Source organism: Peromyscus eremicus, chromosome 7 (genome assembly GCF_949786415.1).
Source record: "Peromyscus eremicus chromosome 7, PerEre_H2_v1, whole genome shotgun sequence".
Taxonomy (NCBI): Eukaryota; Metazoa; Chordata; class Mammalia; order Rodentia; family Cricetidae; genus Peromyscus; species Peromyscus eremicus.
Window position 1 is genome coordinate 18657049 of NC_081422.1, and position 19711 is coordinate 18676759.

The window sequence follows — 19711 nt, forward strand, 5'->3', positions numbered from 1 at the left end:
TTACAAGTTTTTAAATTTTTTAAGTTTTCTTTTACACATTATTGTTTTAATTTTTAACATTTATTTATTATTATTATTATTATTATTATTATTATTATTTTTGGTTTTTCGAGACAGGGTTTCTCTGTGTAGCTTTGCGCCTTTCCTGGGACTCACTTGGTAGCCCAGGCTGGTCTCGAACTCACAGAGATCCACCTGGCTCTGCCTCCCGAGTGCTGGAATTAAAGGCGTGCGCCACCACCGCCCGGCTTATTTTTTGTTTATGTGTGCCCCTGTGTATGTGCTTGCCATGTCTGGAGGTCAGAGGTCAACTTGCAAGAGAGAGTTCTTTCCTACCATGTGATTGCTGGAGTTAGAACTCAGGTTTTGGGTGTGGTGACAAGTGCCTTATCTGCTGAGCCTTCTTGTTGTCCCATTTATCTTTCTAAAAACTATTATGAAGAACTTTTGTTCTAGGTAAACTCTAAAGGCTCCGTAATAATGGTAGGCAGCCTATGCACCGACACAGGAGGACAGGACAGTCTGTAAAGCTGCTGACATCATCTGTATCCAATCCCGTTCAGACTTTGTTCTGGCCACCACAGAGTACTGTCTCCCCAGGATTCCTGGCCCTTTTTGCTCCCCTCATTTTTTCTGCCTGTTGACCCAGGGAAAGAGATGCAGGGTTGAGGAGTGCGAGATGCCTTGTGTGGAGTCAGTTTCTGGGTCACAGTAATGGCATAACCTTAGTCCCTACCTCTGTATTCTGGACACCTCATAATTAAAAATGGAGTTATAATGGCACTACCTTACAGTATTTCTGTGAGGATTGTATGAGTGGCTGTTTAAAGTGCTTTCTGAAGTACCTGGCATGTAGTAAATGCTATAAAAAGTTTAGTTTTTGTTAATAATTGCATCCATCACATAACTTATGTATAACTTTCATATTCCCTATAGTACCAGATATGACCAGCATAGTTGCATTTTCTGTTTACCTGAAGAGAAGTTACGTACCATCCGAATTAGAAGGAAATGCGGTTGTTTCTTATTCCAGACCAACAGGTAACATATACAGTGATTTGCAACCTTATAAACCAAATTGAAGTTAAATGACTTAAGTGTTTAAGGTAGAAAAGAATACCATTAAAGAATGTTCTTTTCGCCGGGCGGTGGTGGCGCACGCCTTTAATCCCAGCACTCGGGAGGCAGAGGCAGATGGATCTCTGTGAGTTCGAGGCCAGCTTGGGCTACCAAGTGAGTTCCAGGAAAGGCGCAAAGCTACACAGAGAAACCCTGTCTCAAAAAACCAAAAAAAAAAAAAAAAAAAGAATGTTCTTTTCTACTGCAACTCCATGAATTATCATTCCAAATACTTCCATGTGCTGTGTTAATGACAGTGTGTTCATACGATTTCCGTGTGTACTGTCCTCTTTCGCTTAATAGCAAATATGTTATATTTTTATTAGCACTAGAAAAGTGTTCTCTAGATCATACTTCATTTATTTAAACTAAAAGAGCTGGTATGAATTAGTGAAAAAAGCGTAGGTTACTATAACATTAAGCCACTATTCAATTTTAGATAGTTTTTTAACTACTAAATAAAACTCCTTACCTTTCATGTTAGAGTATTTAGGAATAGATCTGTTACATTTTCATCTGGAGTTTAAGTCAGTTTTTTTTTTAGATTTAAAATTTTTATTTTAAAAATTAGCATAAAGATATTAGATATCATTAGATTGTTCTTAATAGGCATGATTAGGTTCTCTCTAGTCTAGAAGTGATTATCCTGTTACAAACTTGAACTTAGTTGACTTTGGTATGATTGTCTTTTCCTTTCTTGTGTGGTAATTATTTCATAGTAACACTTGGATGGCAATTGGTTGTTAGAAAATAAAAATTAGTGGCTAACTCTTTAAAAGGTATTTCAATGTAGTAGAGCTGGTAATCAGATATTGCAGCAATTTTATGTTTGTGTTTTAAGAACATTTCTGGGCAGTTTTAAGGTTTATTTTTCCAGTTAAAAAGGCATACAGTTTTTAAAACCTGTCTCCATATTTTAAACTCTAGCTGCCTTGGCTTCCTTCATGGCTGTATTCTCCTTGCTGAATCTTCCTGTTTATTCATTGGAAGTTCTTGATGCTCTGATGTAATTTTGGAGCTTAGTTGTATTTTTAAAAAATCTAGTTTTATTTGCTTTGTGGAGTACTTGGATTTAAATAGTCTTAATATTTATTTTTACTCAGCAGTGATCACTTTATCTGTTTCTCAAATTCTCACACTTTGGGGCTGTATACTCACCTTTATGTTTATGCAGATTTGATTTCATGAAAACTGAAAACTTGATAAAGGATTCAAGGAGGGCAGACCTTTTGGTGACTTCTGAAAGGACTGTCAAGGTTTTGAGTTCTGAGACACAGAAATGATAAATATTTGGTTGCTACCTCTAGATCCTTTATCATTAACTTAACATCTGAGTAATCAGTTACAGTATTGCATAGTTGTTTATAGAGATGGTTGATGTCTTAATTTATACAATTCGTTCACTAATATTCAAGGAAAAGTAGTGATACTGGTTGAAAAAAAAAAGAGAATGGCTAATGCCTTGTGGACAGCGCACTCAAAGTGCATTCAGATACTGTGAAATCGGCCATTGCCCTGTGGCCTGCAGTGGCATTTACCATTTTTGTCACATGTACTTTCTTATAGATAGAATTTAGAATGTCATAAATTATTAGTAAGGCAGAGGTCCCGACACTATTTGGTTCACAGTTAGTTGTGAATGAACATAAGAAGTGTGTAAAATAAGAACAAGAAGACAATCCTCAAAATCCAAATGAACATTATTCCAGAGTAGTATCTACGACAGTTATTCCAAGAAAGACTGACTGGAAATGTTAACATTGTGCTTTTACATTTTCACTCAGCCTTCCCACTTGATATTCTTCGTGTCTCTTGGATAGTGAGTTGCTTTCTTAACCACATTTATACTGGAGTACCATTCTCATGTACTTTTGAGAACCGAGGCACAAACACGTTGTTGAATTTCATTTACTTAGGGTTTGCTCTTCAAATAAGGCTTTTGTTTTCTTTGTTGGGGTGTATGTGCTATTCCTGTAAATTTAAATTATATTTTAAACAGATGTGTATCAAATTTGTCTTGTAGCTTTACCGCAGATAATTAGTTTGCATTTTTTCTTTCCCACTGTCTTTTGCATTGCTTCTTATGGATAGATCGAAATCCTGATGGTAAGTTAAAGGATAAAGGGGAAATGAATTATCAGGCTCAAGTTTGTTGTTAAACTCAATGGGCGTTACACCATGATCAACCCTTTACGTTAGCTTACGTTGTAACAGACTTCTTTAGGGCAATGTCTTAGTCTTGCTATGAAGGGCAATGTGCCTGTTTCAAGAGGATTCTCATTACAAATGGGGTGAAGGGTAAGAACTGAGTGACTTAAATAAGATTTGTTTTTAATTGTACGCATGTATGTACATCAGGTTGGTGTGTGTGTGTGCATGTGTGAGTGTGGGTACCCTCGGGTCTGGAAGAGGGGTTGCATCCCTTGCCACTGGATTTATAGGTAGATGGCAACTGCCTGGTGTTGGGAACTTGATTCGTCTGGAAGAACATCTGTGCTCTTTTTTTTTTTCTTTAATTTTATTTCATTTTACTTTACAATACAATTCAGTTCTACATATCAGCCATGGATTCCCTTGTTCTCCCCACTCCCGCCCCCCTCCCCTTCCCCCAGCCTACTCCCCATTCCCACCTCCTCCAGGGCAAAGCCTCCCCCGAGGACTGAGATCAACCTGGTAGACTCAGTCCAGGCAGGTCCAGTCCCCTCCTCCCAGGCCGAGCCAAGCGATCCTGCATAGGCCCCAGGTTTCAAACAGCCGACTCATGCAATGAGCACAGAACCCGGTCCCACTGCCTGGATGCCTCCCAAACAGATCAAGCCAATCGACTATCTCACCCATTCAGAGGGCCTGATCCAGTTGGGGGCCCCTCAGCCATTGGTTCATAGTTCATGTGTTTCCATTCGTTTGGCTATTTGTCCCTGTGCTTTATCCAACCTTGGTCTCAACAGTTCTCATTCATATAAACCCTCCTCTTTCTCGCTAATTGGACTCCCAGAGCTCCACCCGGGGCCTAGCCGTGGATCTCTGCATCCAGTTCCCTCATTCATTGGATGAGGTTTCTAGCACGACAATTAGGGTGTTTGGCCATCCCGTCACCAGAGTAGGTCAGTTCGGGCTGTCTCTCGACCATGTTTCCACATCTGTGCTCTTAACTGCTGAGCCATCTCTCGAGCCCTGGAATGCCTTTGTTGAGGAACACCAAAAATGACATTGGCAAATTTTTGCTGAAAGTCCTTAGTACATGTTCATTATTAGATTATTTTACCCACATTAAAGAATAGAGAATTAAAAATGTACATGTCAGTTAATTTTAAATGTTCTTCTACATGCTCAAATAAACCAACCTGTGTCTGATAAGAACGCTATGTGAACTATTACACAACTGTCTCTTATCTCATTCAGGATTTCTGAAAGATTGGTCTGGCCAGGCTAAACTTGCCCGAGCTAGTGTTGTTGGTCACTTTTCCATAGTGCACACATGCCAGGCTGTGCTAAGTTTACCTTAGTTTCTTAGGTTTCCCAATAGATGTGATCTCTTTAAGGGTGGAAATAAATGACTCATCTTTGAATTGTGGACTATCAGGGTGCACAATAGACATTATCTCCTAATTTACTTTCCCCTTAAGTCATATAGATTTAACACAGCAGATTATTTTTATTAAAGTTACCTTAAAACAAGTTTTAGATAATAATATCCACCAACTAGTAGTAATTAGATATAGTTAAACCACTGTTAAAACAGCAATATTTAGTCACACATCTTTTTCTTTTTCTTTCTTTTTAAAGACAGGATCTCTCTAGATAGCCCTGGCTGTCCTGGAGCTTACTATATAGACCAGGCTAGCCTCAAACTCACAGAGATTCACCTGCCTCTGCCTCCTGAGTGCTGGGATTCAAGGCTTGCACCACTACACCCAACATACTCACACAATCTTGATGATGCAACAGTTTGAGTCATGTAGCCTGTAATCATATATTTATATGAGCAATGTCTTAATATTAGTGTAGATTTGTAGCTTAGTAATATGAAACTTACTTGATGAATTAAAATTTAGTTGAACTAAAACTATTACTATTTAAATTCTAATCCTCCAGAGTATATGTAGCTAATACAATTTTAATTTAAATTTTGTAAATTACCATATTCTTATTCAAGTGGTTAAGTTTAAAAGAGTAGGTAAAGGTTGTTGTTGAAAGATATTTACCCCTTTTATCATAAGCTCAGCTCAGACCATGAGAAATATCAATCAGAATGGAAATTTCCGTATTTCAATATACAGGTGATCGTGATTTTTAATCATTTCTTTTGATGTGGTTTAAATTATTATTAAATGCAAGGGGGCAGGGTTGAAATACACAACTGTATCTAGTAGTCAAAAGCCCCAATATGCTGTCACTCAGATCTCACTCACACACATGCATTATATTTCACAGACAGATCCATTTTCTTGTCTTGATCTGTTCAGGCCGTGTTGCAGAAAAGCAGTTCTGGTTTCCCGTGTCAGAAAAAGGAAGTGAGGTTTATGCGGTCTCATAGGAGTTCGCTTCCATTATTTCTACATTAAAGTTACATGCCATGGGCAGAGAAAAACGTGCCTGTAGACAAAGTACAGTATGTTACCAGTCACTACAGGAGGGGTCGGTCAGGAAGTCCTGGCTACCAGACATTGCTGCTCCTTCTGGACTTCCTGTTTGCAGTGAGAAATGACTCCAGCAGCCTTGCAGAGAGTTCACAGGTCTTCTACAGAAGTCTGATTATATAGATGTGGCTGTCCTATTTGCAGATACGTGTGCGTGTGTATGCAGACACACACACACACACACACACACACACACACACACACACACACAATATGTCCATTTTATTTTTCAAGCACTTTTTGGCTTCCTGTTTGAAAGTGATCCTGGGCTGGTGTGTATGCCAGGTGTAATTAGAATTTTAGTATTGGAAAATTGTTCATTCAGGTGTGGTTTTAATGTAACTTTTCTCTCTGATTGACAAATGGCTTTGTGATTAATTGCATTGTAGTAGTTGTTACTATCCATTTCCTCTAGCGGGTTATGGGAAGGGAAACATATGAAAGAGAGGTGATTCAATTTGCTAAAAAATTCCAGATCCTATACAGCAAAGTCAGACTGATGAATGACTCGGTTGATATTGGAATCCAGTGAATGATGAACCCTTCTTTTCTCAGCTTAGATTGCAGATTTGAGTTAGCCAGCTAGGCAGACAGTTTTTGCCAACAGCAGAGAGGAGGTGTCACTGGGGGCACAAAGAGTTAGGACCAATTAGGCTTTTCAACCACGTTCAAAACTGTTCCAAGAGCAACAGTGAAAAGGTTTTATTTTAATTTTTCTTTTTCTCTTGAAGCAAGGTTTCGTGTAGCCCTGGCTGGTCTCAAGGTCGATACATAGCTAAGGATGACTTTCAACTTTTTACCCTTCTGCCTTTAGATTCCAAGATCTGGGATTACAGTATGTGCTACCACACAAGTCTTGAAGTCTATTAATCCAGGCAATTCTTGAAAAAAATCCTTTTATTATGTGCATGGATGTTTTGCCTGCACATATGTATGCATACCATGCCTGTTCCTGGTGCCCAAAGAGGCCAGAAGAAGGCATCACATCCCTTTGAACTGGAGTTACAGATTGATGTGACTCACCATATGAGTGCTGGAAGTCAAACCTGGGTCCTCTGGAAGAGCAGCAAGTTCTCTTAACCATGGAGCCATTTCTCCAGCCCCCCCCCTTTTCTTCTTTTTTTAAAAAGATACTTATTTATTATGTATACATTGTTCTGTCTGCACGTATCCCTGCACACCAGAAGAGGGCACCAGATTTCATTACAGATGGTTGTGAGCCACAGTGTGGTGCTGGGAACTGAACTCAGCACCTCTGGAAGAACAGTTAATGCTCTTAATCTCTGAGCCATCTCTCCAGCCCCTCTTTATCATAAGTGTGCACACACCTTCTCTCCAGCCCCTCTTTATCATAAGTGTGCACACACCTTCTCTCCAGCCCCTCTTTATCATAAGTGTGCACACACCTTCTCTCCAGTCCTTCTTTATCATAAGTGTGCACACACCTTCTCTCCAGCCCCTTTTCTTTATCATAAGTGTGCACACACCTGAGCCTTCTCTCCAGCCCCTCTTTATCATAAGTGTGCACACACCTTCTCTCCAGCCCCTTTTTCTTTATCATAAGTGTGCACACACCTGAGCCTTCTCTCCAGCCCCTTTTTCTTTATCATAAGTGTGCACACACCTGAGCCTTCTCTCCAGCCCCTTTTCTTTATCATAAGTGTGCACACACCTGAGCCTTCTCTCCAGCCCCTCTTTATCATAAGTGTGCACACACCTTCTCTCCAGCCCCTCTTTATCATAAGTGTGCACACACCTTCTCTCCAGCCCCTCTTTATCATAAGTGTGCACACACCTTCTCTCCAGCCCCTCTTTATCATAAGTGTGCACACACCTTCTCTCCAGCCTCTTTTCTTTATCATAAGTGTGCACACACGGAGCCTTCTCTCCAGCTTGTTTCCATTCCTGATCTCCTGTATTCTCACTAGTTTCTTCAGTTTAAAATAAAGCCAGTGTTGTTGATCAGCCCTAATTTTAAAACCATGAGTCCATGTACCTGGTGCAAATGGTGTAGAGGCCGTGACACAGTGTTTGAAGAAAGTTTGTTTGAACAGTTAACTTAGATTTAGTTGAAAGTATATATCAGTACTTTGGTACAAAGAGTTAGGACCAATTAGGCTTTTTCAACCAGGTTCAAAACTGTTCCAAGAGTAACACTGAAAAAGTCTTTATTTTAATTTTTCTTTTGTTTTTCTTCAAGCAGGGCTTCATGTATTTGGTTTGAACAGTTAACTTAGAATTTAGTTGAAAGTGCATATATAAGATTATATTCTTTGTGTATAGAGTAGTCAGAAGTTAAAGCCTTTTTGTTAGCTATTCATTTAAAATTAAAGAGATAGAAGCAACTTTTGTTCTTTCCACACTGTATCTGTTAACTGGGGTTGTAACTTATCTATTATAATAGAAACCTATTTAAGGCTTCATTTTCATAATTTGGGGATATATGTAATATATGTAATTTCCTTAAAGTTAGCAAAGAAGCAATTTGTAATTTTTTACGTGTGGTGGAATTGATAGCTGTGGCTTGGAAAGTATCTTAGAATGTGCTACCATAATATTTTGACTCCAAACATTTTATCATTATTAAGTACAAACACATATGCCCCTAAAACCCTCATCAGAAAGTGATACCTAGGGACTTTTCTGAACACACACCATTCTAGGATTCCAGAAGTAAATTTAACATCTGTAGGTTATGAGCAAAATCTGAGCTGGGTAAGAACTGATGGGTAATAGATTGTGTGGAGAAGAATGACAGGTGTGCCCCTCGTGATCTGAAGAAGCATTTGATTGTCTCCTTCACCAGCAGGTTCAGCATTGCTGATGTTCCCTCACTGTCCTAGGACGAAGGAGACAGAACACATCTCCATCGTCCATGGGGATTCAGCCCCAACTCAGTCATCTTGACAAACTGTGTTTCTAATTTCAAGGCCATATTTTAACTGCTTCTGCTTTTACTGTCATAAAGCTCTCACCAACTCCCCCACAGAGAAATGAAGAGATGAGTTTGCGAACGCACTAAGTAGGGTGGACATTTTGAGTTTTCCATTTCTGTACAGGACTTCAGTAAGATACCGATTTCTATGTTTTGCCCCCACCTTTCATATTATCTTGTCAGAAACAGAATCCTAGAATAAAAAGAGAGCAAGCTCAAGGTTAAAATACTGATTTTTAGATTTATAAATAACCTTATAAATTCTTGGTTGTTTTACAAAAAGAATGAAAAGTGATTTAAAATAATTTTGAGAATGAAATTATTCAGCTTTGTTATTAAATTAATTTAATTTAATTATTCGGTTACCTGCTTAACTATACCTGTATGAATACTGACAACATTTACCACTAAATATTAGGCTTGAGTTATAAAAATTAGAACTTAAAATTATAATGTGAAATTGTGATAAAACCTAATTCTCCTAAGTAACATTTTCAATATTAATGTGTAAAATTGTCATGAACTTCAGACAATCTCATGTACATTGAACTTTCACAGTAATAATTTATTGAAAATAGTTAATATAATTTGAATCCTCAATATGTAAAAATATCTAAGGATTTAGAATGCTTTGGGTAGACCAATTTGAGATATAATAATACAGAGTCTCATGGAAACTGAGTGTTCTTTGCTCATTTTAACTGATAGCTGTAGGCTGTGGCTAGGGCTTTGAAAATCTTGAAGAATTGTCTCAGTAACTGAATGATTTTCATGGTGTCCAAATGGGCTTAAAGATAGACCTCACGTCTATGCTTATTTTAACTCTTTAAAATATTTTAATCAATTCTTTAAGCATTTCATTCAATATATTTTGATTATATTCACTCCTGCCCTTCCCCCACCCTCCCCAGATCCACTTCTTCCTCCCCACATCCCCCTTTCTGTTTGATGTCCTCTTTTTGAAAATGTCCAGTCCCCAATTTTTCACTTTATAATGTTTTAAAGAAGACTGTGTCACAGCAGACATCCTGGTCCTTTGGCCCTCACAGCCTTCCCATTTCCTCTTCTGTGATGTTCTCTAAGCCTGAGGTGTAGGCATGGTATTGCTGATGTGTTAACTGGGGACAGACACCGTATGTTCAGTTGTTCTTTGCATTTTCACAAGTTGTGGCTTTCTGTAATGACCTCTACCTGCTGCAAAAGGAAGCTTCATTGAGCGAGGAAAACCACACTTGCCTGTTGACAGTATTTAGAGTGCACTTAGAAGTTATGCTGGTGTAGAAAGATGGCAGCCGCAGGTTCTCCTGATTTCATGGCCTTAGACACAGGTAGGCCGTGAAGTTTACAGTACCAAATAGGAATTTTTTCCAGCTGAGCAGCCATAAGTCCGATGAGATGGCTGTTGGTTACTCCCAGGACATAAGCGCCACTATTGTACCTTTTAGCATACCTCTCTTTTCTGGCCGTTTTTGTGGTTTGTAGGCATTGCACCTCTGTAGGACTCTTGATGGCTTTGTTCCCTTGGCACCTTGCATTGCTCCTTCCTGTGCTGTAAGACCTAGTCCTCAGGAGGAGGCTTCCAGGTCAGTTCCAGCTAGATTCCTCCAAGTCCTTTATCTGGGAGACAACCGGGGTAGTGGCAATAGACTGGACATCTTGGGGGTTCTTGCAGCAACCTAAAGGAATGCTTCCCACGCCAGGCACTTGGAGTTGGTAGATAGTCTATATTTTTATGCGGGGTCATTATCACCACAACTGTGTAACTTTAGTTAAAAGTATGTATGCATACAAATACACTTATATATATTATATGTAATTTTAATTGAACATAAAATAGGATTTTCCATGGCTTTCTCAAGCACCCTCAGTGTAATTTATCCCTCTTCCTCTCTCTGTGTTTCCGCTCTCCTAGGTAAGTCTTCCTCCCTGGTTTGCTCAGTTTTCTCCCTATAGCAACGGTGCCATGCGGTCTCCTCTTCTGAAACCCCTGTTCCCCTCTGTGCTCTACGACTCTATGGCTTCCTTTTTCCTTTCCTTGCATCTGCAGTTATCTCGGGTTATATATCACACTGAAAGATTCCGAGCTCGGGTCCACAAATAAGAGAAAACATGCAGTGTTTGTCTTCCTGGGTTACTTCACTCAGTATATTTTTTTATTTCTGTTCATTTACTTGCATTTTAGCTCTCTCCCTCCCCTCCCCCACCTCTTTCACACTAAAATGAATGAATGAATGAATGAATGAATGAATAGATAGATAGATATGAGTCCCGGTAGTGTTTTCCAGTTACTTGGCTGGAGCTAAACGGAGAGGCAGGCAGCAAACTTCCCAGGGCTCCTGCTCAGAATACACATTCTTTCTACCCAGATGTTTGTCCAACTCAGAGCTACAGTTTTAATTTTTTTGTAATTTCAGGAATTCCTCGGGTTATCCAATGTAAATTTAGACTTCCCCTGAAACTAATTTGCCTACCAGGTCAGCCTTCAAAAACTGCAAGCCACAAACTGACTATCGACACCAACAAACCTCCTGTCGGTCTGCCCAGCCTCTTTCCAGGTAGGACTTGGGGTACACTCCGTGGGGAGCTGGGAATGCTCCCTCTTCTCATGCGCCTGCTGAAAGGTGAACAGCTTAGTCAGTAAGGTGATGGTACACTTTTTATGTTTTATTAACATTTTTATAATCATTATTTTGCTTCAGTGTTCAGATATAAAACAATAAATGATTCTTTGCTAGGTTGGAAGTTTTGGCTTGAAATATACATATTTATTGCTAGGTGTTACTGTAGACCTATGGATGTATCCTGTTCTTAGTATTCATAACAGTTCATCACTACTGTCGCTTCTGAGGGTTGTCTCAGGGATGGCCGTTCCTCAGACTGTTGTCTACAGCAGCTGGAGGAGCAAATGTTCTGGTTGCTGAATGGTCTTTGTGTCTTGGACTTGAGCACACAGAACATCCCACAGCACACTGCTGAGTATGCTGGGGTGATTTCTGAGTGTCTTAGAAGAGCCGCAGCTTTGGCCACATCGCACAGCATTGTAATCAGGGTTTGGAGTAGATACCTGCCTGCTTTCTGTTTTCTTATAATTTCTTTTCAAACACTATATTTTGATCATGATTTTCCCTTCTCTCACTTTCTTCCTGATCCTCTGCAACACCCAACCCATGCAATTTTATTGTCCCCCGCAAAAAAAAAAAATTCATAAAACCACAGAATTGAAAATCAAACTAGCAAAAGATAAAAGAAACAGACACACAAACAAAATGCCAAAGCAGAATGAAACGAAGAGCTCCCCCCACACCAAAAACAAAACAAAACCCCAGAAACTCATCAATTAGTTTGCTTTGTGTTGGTCAGCTACTGGGCGTGGGGCCGGCCCTGGAGTGTAGTTCATGTACTCAGTGACACTGCATTGGACAACATCGATTCTACCTTTCTCAGCAGTCACCAGCTGCAGAGAGCTCCTTGGTAGTGGCGGGAGCCCACTTCCCCTCCCCCTCTTAGTGCTGGGACCCATCTGGCTTAATCCTGTGTTGACCCTGTGCATGCTGCCCAGTCTCTGTGAGTTCACGTGTGCTTCCGTCCTGTTGTGTCTGGAAGACACTGTTTCCTTGGATCTATCCATCACCCACGGCTCTTAGAACCTTTCTGCCCTATCCACGTTCTTAGTGATGGCATGGAATCAAAAGAAAAAAACCTGAGAGTTGAACAGCCTTTTAAAGTACTTTATTAAAAGTCAACCCTGTTCACTATGAAGTGTATTTTTACTCTTGTGTTTGAGGCGTGATTTTTAGAATCCAGACTATTTCCCACAAAACTGAGAAATTTGTTGTAAGTCATCCCTTTGTGTTATTATATAAAATGCTTTTGATTTGTTACTCATTAAGAGTAGTAGAGCTTATTTACTTTGGTTTTTATTTTGAGTGTCCTGGAACTCACTATGTAGAGCAAGCTGGCCTTGAGCTCAGAGAGATCCACCTGCCTCTGCCTCCTGAGTGCTAAGATTAAAGGTGTGCACCAACACACCCAGCCAAGACACAGGCTTTAAAACCTTCATTTATATATTGCCATGCAAAAAAGTATTCTTTAAAAACAACCATTCAAGTCTTAACTTTGTATCGAGCTTGTGGACACATAGTGAGTAGTTGTTTTTGTTTTTTTATTTTTTTATGTATACAGTGTTGTTCTGCCTGCCCACCATAAGAGACCAGACCTCATTATAGATGGTGTGAGCCACCATGTGGTTGCTGGGAATTGAACTGAGGACCTCTGGAAGAGCAGACAGTGCTCTTACCCTCTGAGCCATCTCTCCAGTCCCGAGTAGTTGTTTTTTTATGGTTTCCTCCCTGTTATTTTTCTCCTTTCTCCCCACCTTCTCTTCCTTCCTCTCCATTTTTTGTAAGAAATCTAGACTGTAAAAATGTAGCACTTTGCACAAATTATTTCCTTAGATTGCATAAACTGCCATGGGCACATAGTTGGAAATTATATGTGGAACAATAACAAATTTATTGATGCTGTTGATACTGTTTAAGTATTGGATTCTGAGACATTGACCTTTATTGGCATAAACAGAACTCAACTAGAGATTGAATAAAAATGTAGGCCGTTAACCAAGAAGTTTATCTTGGTAAGATACAATGTAGACTACATTTTTTTTTTGTTTTTTTTTGTTTGTTTGTTTGTTTTTCGAGACAGGGTTTCTCTGTGTAGCTTTGGAGCCTGTCCTGGAACTCACTCTGTAGCCCAGGCTGGCCTGGAACTCACAGAGATCCGCCTGCCTCTGTCTCCCGAGTGCTGGGATTAAAGGCGTGTGCCACCACCGCCTGGTGACTACATATTTAAAAAGCTTGGTGGCCCTCACTTTTCTACTGTTTTGAAGCCTGTTTTGTTGATATTGTGGGGTATCATGCCTGTCAGCCTTTTACTTGCTTTAGAAACAGCACTGAGTGACAAATTAGAAGCTGTTTTCCCCAAGATTGTATATATGTAATATGTATTTTTATTTTAAATACAATGAACATGATAGAGCTATGTAATTGTTTAAAGTAATTCTAACATCACCCTCAGTAAATAAAGGCTCTTATATGTTGACATTAGATACAGTGGCTATTTCAAATCTATATATTCTACTGAAAGAAATCGACTAATGAGCTTCATACAGAAGAAATAATTTTAAATCTATGTCTCTTCCTAATTGTTTATCTACTCTTTTGTGAAGAAATATAGGGCATATGTGGAGTGATTTTACCTTTCATTACAAATAGATGAGAAGTTTAAAAAATAGATAAGTTCACACAAAGAACCAGCCAATAATTTACTATCCAGAAATGCATACATCTATTTTTCTATTTTCTCCTAATGTTGCTAAATTAATTTTTGTAAGCATCTACCCCTCCCATAGAGACTTTTAAAATATTTTTTAGAAACATCTCTATAAATATTTTCACTTGTGACTTTGTTACATGGTGTTTTATTATAAATGGACACCATGAAATTATCTGACTCATATTCTATTTTTAGATATTTACATTGTGTTCTTGTGATATCCTTGCAAAAAACTATTTCAAATTTATGATAATTTCTTGGATGAAGGTCTGAAAGTGGAGCTAATAGATTAAGGTTAAGAATACTTTGAAACATTTTGAAATTTAGTGTGAAATTGATTTCTTTAAGGCCCAGAATGATTTTACAGTACACGATTTTTCTCAACTCGGTGAATATAAGCATTTGGAGCGCAGTCAGTTGTAGGTGAGGCGAACTTACGTTGTTTGAAGGGTAGATATATGAAGTGTGTTTTGATTTAATGAACTTTAAATTTATTTTAGGGTTATTGGAATCCAATCCAATAAGGGAAGTGTCTATATTTAGATAAAGTGAATGCAATAGATTCTCTGGGATCCTCCAATAGGGACAATTTGTTTTTGTTTTGGTATCAATATAAACAACCTTTTAAAATATTTCAAGTTTTACTACAATTTTCTGTTTCAACACTTATATTTTTTCTCTGTTAATTTAAACCTTTCCCCCTGCCTCTGTCTTTTTGGGGATAGAGTCTCTCTGTCGCCTAGGCTGGCCTCACATCAGAGTTTTTCCTGCTGTGTACATGGGGTAATTGCCATTCACCACTATGTCCGTGATAGTCTTCTGACGCAGGCTGAGACATCTTCCTAAAATATCTGCAAATCGCAGTTGTTTTCTTTGCTTTCTGGAATGACATTGTTTTTTAGGTTTATCCTGTGCACGTTCAGCCTCACACCTGTGATCATCTATGAAAAAGAAATAAGGAAAATGGAATCATTTCAGAGTGTTATTATGAGACAGAAGTTGAGCAATTGGGAACTGCTGTGAAGATCAGCTAATATAGTTCAAACATGCATTTTAAATATTAATAATGTAAAACTTACCCAACTAAGCTTCCTATTTCAAGTATTAGTGTTTATTTTGTAATTAAGTAGATGATTATTTTTCCCTTTGCTTTGTAGACTTTGCCAATCAGTCAGATGATGATCAGGTGAATGTCATGGGTTTTCGTCTCTTAGGCGGCTCTCGAGTTACTCTTCTTGCTTCCAGAACTTCTCGTAAGTAGAACTGTACTGTTACTATTGCTAAATGTTCGGCATAGGACACTGTACCACACCAGGAACTTTGCAAAGGGTGCAGATGATGTTTAGCTAGCTGTAGACAGACAAGGGCCATGAGTATAAGATATGAGAGTTGTGAAGACTAGATTATATTAGAGACATGTAGCTGTAGTTTTGGGGATGAAGAGGGTTTGAAAGGAATTTTAAAATTTAAAATGGTTTAAAGATACATATACAGTGAATTGGGTTTCAAGAACTCTTAAAAACTAGAATTAGTTTTCTTTTGTGCATGTTTATGTATATATTTATTTTTTAATGTTTCTTTAGACAGGTTCCCCCATATGAAATTTATCCTGGGTTTGAACTTGTGACTTTTCTGACTCAGCTTCTCTCATGCTTTCAGTTCAGGCATATTTTACCTTGGGCAACTTAAAAAAAAAATCTATCTATCTATCTATCTATCTATCTATCTATCTATCTATCATCTAATCAGTCTATCCTCTATCTGTCTACATATCATGTATCAGCTATATTTATATCTATATTTACCTTTATATCCCTATTTGACATTTTCTTAGTTAGGGATTCTATTACTGTGGTAAAATACCATGACCGAATGTAATTTGGGAAGGAAAGGTTTTATAACTTTTAGGTCATACTCCATCTCTGAGGACAGTAGAACAGGAATTCATGCCAGGATCCTGGAGGCCGAAATTGAAACAGAGGCCACAGAGGAGTCTGGCACTGTCCCTCATGAGCTAGGCCCTCCCAAGTCAATCATGAATCTAGAAAATGCCCCCAGATTTGCCTACAGACAGTCTAGATGAAGGCATTTTCTCAATTGAGGTTCCTCTTCCTAGATAACTCTAGAATGTGTCAAGTTGACCACACACACACACACACACACACACACACACACACACACGCCTGTGCACACATGCGTATATGAACACAAAAAAAACCTAAAACCAACTAGGGTAGACATTGACAGAAATGAGCATGAAATGAATGATTGTTTTTGGCTGAGACTAATATCAGGTAGAAATCCATTAATTATATAGCCAAGATTGAATTCCAATTTAAATATGCTTTATTAATTTAACTTTTTCATATGAGGAAAATAGTTGAAACTAATTGATTTAAAACTTCTGCTGTATTTACTATACTAAACAAATTAACCTCACTTTTTGATATATACTTTCATAGAAATAAACATGATAGTAATACACATTTCATTGGGATAAATTGTGTTTGTGTGTGTGTGTGTGTATGATGGCGTCCATTAGAATAGTTTGAATACATGCCAGTTTAGAAAAATCTGCAGTTTTGTGGGTAGGGATGTGACTCAATGGTAGGGTGCTTGCCTTGGGTTTGATCTCCAGGACTGTAAAATTTAAAAAGCATCCTGTCATTTTAGCGGTCGGCTGGCCGTTTGTACTGTCTACATCTGCAGTCATTTTGGCTGTCTTGCAATAACAGAATGAATGAAATGAAGACATCTTCTTTGAAACTGAAACTTGTTATCAGGAGCATATTTCCTGCTATTGAAACTGACTATGTTTCTATATCTAAGCTCATAGAAGCTTCTTGAATATATAGATTGCTAACCAATGAAATAATCCTGAATGTAAGTAGATATTCTAGAGTAAAGCATAACAATTAAAAGTTACTCAAAAAGAGAGAAGAAAATGCTATACTTTAATGGTCTTTGTGACAAGTCATGACTACAGTCATTACATTGGCATCACATAAAATATTTCTAAGATGAGGTCTAAACTCTGAACAAATTCCTAAGTGCCCTGGCCACTGTGCTAAGCACAGGCCCCTGGTATTGTTATACTTTGCTTGGCTTTACTCTTCATTTGGATGTTGGAATCATTTTGGTGCATTTTCTTATTAATTTATCCTCTGGTTAAACTAAAAAATTATCACCAATCTTTCTTTTGTAAACTATGGAAATGCTGATTTGAGTTAATGGTACTTGATTATTTTGAAGATTAATTTTTACTTATATGTATATCAGTGCCTACACACACGCATATATACATATATATGTACATGTGTACACATATATACATGTATATATGTGTGTGTTCCATGCAAATGCCTAGTGCCACAGAGGCCAGAAGAGGTTCTGTCTCCTGGATCTGAAGTTACAGGTTGTTTTGAGCTTGTATGTGGGTGCAGCGAACTGAACCTGTGTCCTCTGCAGGAGCAGCAAGTGATCTTAATGGCTGGGCCATTGCTCCAGTCCCAATTGGTGGTGCTTTATAGTTAATCTTTCGTTGAAACCATATGAAAAACAAGCTTTGTTTTTTTTGTGTCACTGAGCATATTGATGTCCTACTGCCTTGGTAATTGTCCTCTTCAGAAGAGTGGCCTTTGGAGCACTTTGCCACTTTCTTATTCTTAACACTTTACTGACACCCAGAGATACACAACCACCTTGTTCGCATCTATGCTTGTGGTCATGCCTTGGCATGGTTGTGTGGTGGGTGGACAGAACACAGGAAGTAGTATTCAACAGGAAAGCTAAGGAGTGCATGAATTGAAACCTGAAGGGCCGCTGCTCCATTTCTATGCTGGTTCTTTGACTTTAGGGATGCAGGAGAGGACTTTGTGATGAAGATGAGTATGGAAGTCTGTTTTCTGGAGTTAAGGGAGACATTGTTGCCCCTCTCTGTACCCTTGTGCCTGACTGATACTTGGCTTTTTATAAAAAGCACAGAGTGGTAATTCATATAAAGAAATCTGGAATGCCAGATTTCCAACATGTGGAAGGGACACAGTGTATCTCTTCTCAGTACATGATACATATGCTGTTTGGAATTGTCTTTAGCTCTTGGCTAATATTTGCTGTAGATTACTCTGATTAATTTCCTTTAGAAACCTGCTTGAAAATCATGTGTGCTATATGGCACTTTTGTTTTTTCTTTCTGTGGCATGAGTCCAGGGCCTTGTACATGCTAAGTTCTTGCTTCACCACTGAGCTGCACCCCCAGACCCAGGGATACTCTTTTGTAACTCCTTGTAACTGGAAGGACTGAGCAAGGACGACCACTCTCGTTGATGGGAAGGTTGATGGGAAGGTTGATGGGAAGGTATGGGAACGTGGATGCTATCTACATTTTGAAAATAAAAATGGCATGACGTTGGTGCCTTGCAGGATAAGAAACCCCGGAGGGAAGAGGCTGTGCCAAGTTTCCACAAGAAGTTCAGATCTTGAATTGTAAAGTGAAACCTGTCATCCTGTTAGGTTTTCCTTGGCAGTGATTTATTCCATCCAGCACTCAAAGCAGCTCTGGAGTTTGAAATGGAGAATTTCAGATAAAATATGTTTATGAGAATGATTGTAGAATGGGACTATCAGATCCAAGCTGATAATGAGAGATGCAGAAAATTGATATGTGATGAGAAGCTAATGGTGCCATGGACCCAAACTTGTGGTAGAAGTAGCGAGTGGGTGAGACAGACAAGGTGGCAGCCCGAGAGCAGACTCAGTGCTTGTGGCCAAGGTTTACACAGACTGTACACCTCTGTTTTCCATCATGTGTGTGGTGTGCATGTGTGTGCGTGTGTGTGTATGAGTGTTCACACGTACATGTGGGTGTGGAAGCTCAGGTTGATGTTATTAATCCTCCATTGCTCCTCCACCTTATCCATGGAGGCAGAGCTAACCTGGAGCTCCCCTGCACAGTGAGTCTGCTGCTCAGCCTGCTCCAGGATCCCGTCTCTGCTCCAGGCTAAATACCTACTTGACATTTACTTGGGTTCTGGGGATTTGGAGTCAGTTTCTGTTGCTTGTGCTATGAACACTTTAACTGCCAAGCATCTCCCCAGCCATAGACTACATTTTTCTCTACAGAGAGGCAAGATGTAGTCTTCGGGGAATGGGTGGCTAAACTAGAGAGATGGTCAGTGGAGACAAAAAATGAAGTATCAGGTGAGGATACTAGATCCAATTGATCCTTAGCCCTCAAGTGAGAAAAAGACCCACATCTAGATGCATCTTTGTGACATTTTCAAGCACCATGGACCGAGAATGTATCATATGGATTATAAAAGGAAAAATGAACTACTGGCAAGAAATAAATCAGGACAATGTACTCTTTCAACAGAATTTCTCATTTTCCAGATGTGGTAGCACATGGCTATAATCTCAGTCACTCAAGCAGTGTCACCAGGAGTTTCATGAGTTTAAGGCCACACTGGGTCACATAGCAAGACCTTGTATCAAAACAAATAAACAAAAACCAATCAACTAACCAACCAACTGACCAACCACAACCAACTAACCAGCAAAACCAGCATAAGTTGGTATTGGACAATGAAAACATTTTCTCCAGGTTACAAGGGAGATGTTTCTCAGCTTGGGCTTCTGTGTCCTGCTAAGCTGGTAATGAACAAAGAATACTAAATAGACCCCCATT

General features: G+C 39.0%; 1 protein-coding gene across 2 annotated transcripts in view; it reads left to right on the forward strand.

Annotated features, from left to right (window-relative positions):
* The window catches only part of Bbs9 (Bardet-Biedl syndrome 9), a 434048-nt gene that overhangs the window by 194912 nt on the left and 219425 nt on the right, over positions 1–19711 (forward strand). For both annotated transcript variants that reach the window (XM_059267526.1, XM_059267527.1), the window contains exons 14-16: positions 937–1041; positions 11109–11249; positions 15183–15278. In XM_059267526.1, the coding sequence (XP_059123509.1) occupies positions 937–1041; positions 11109–11249; positions 15183–15278 (342 nt within the window). The remainder of the gene's footprint in view (positions 1–936; positions 1042–11108; positions 11250–15182; positions 15279–19711) is intronic.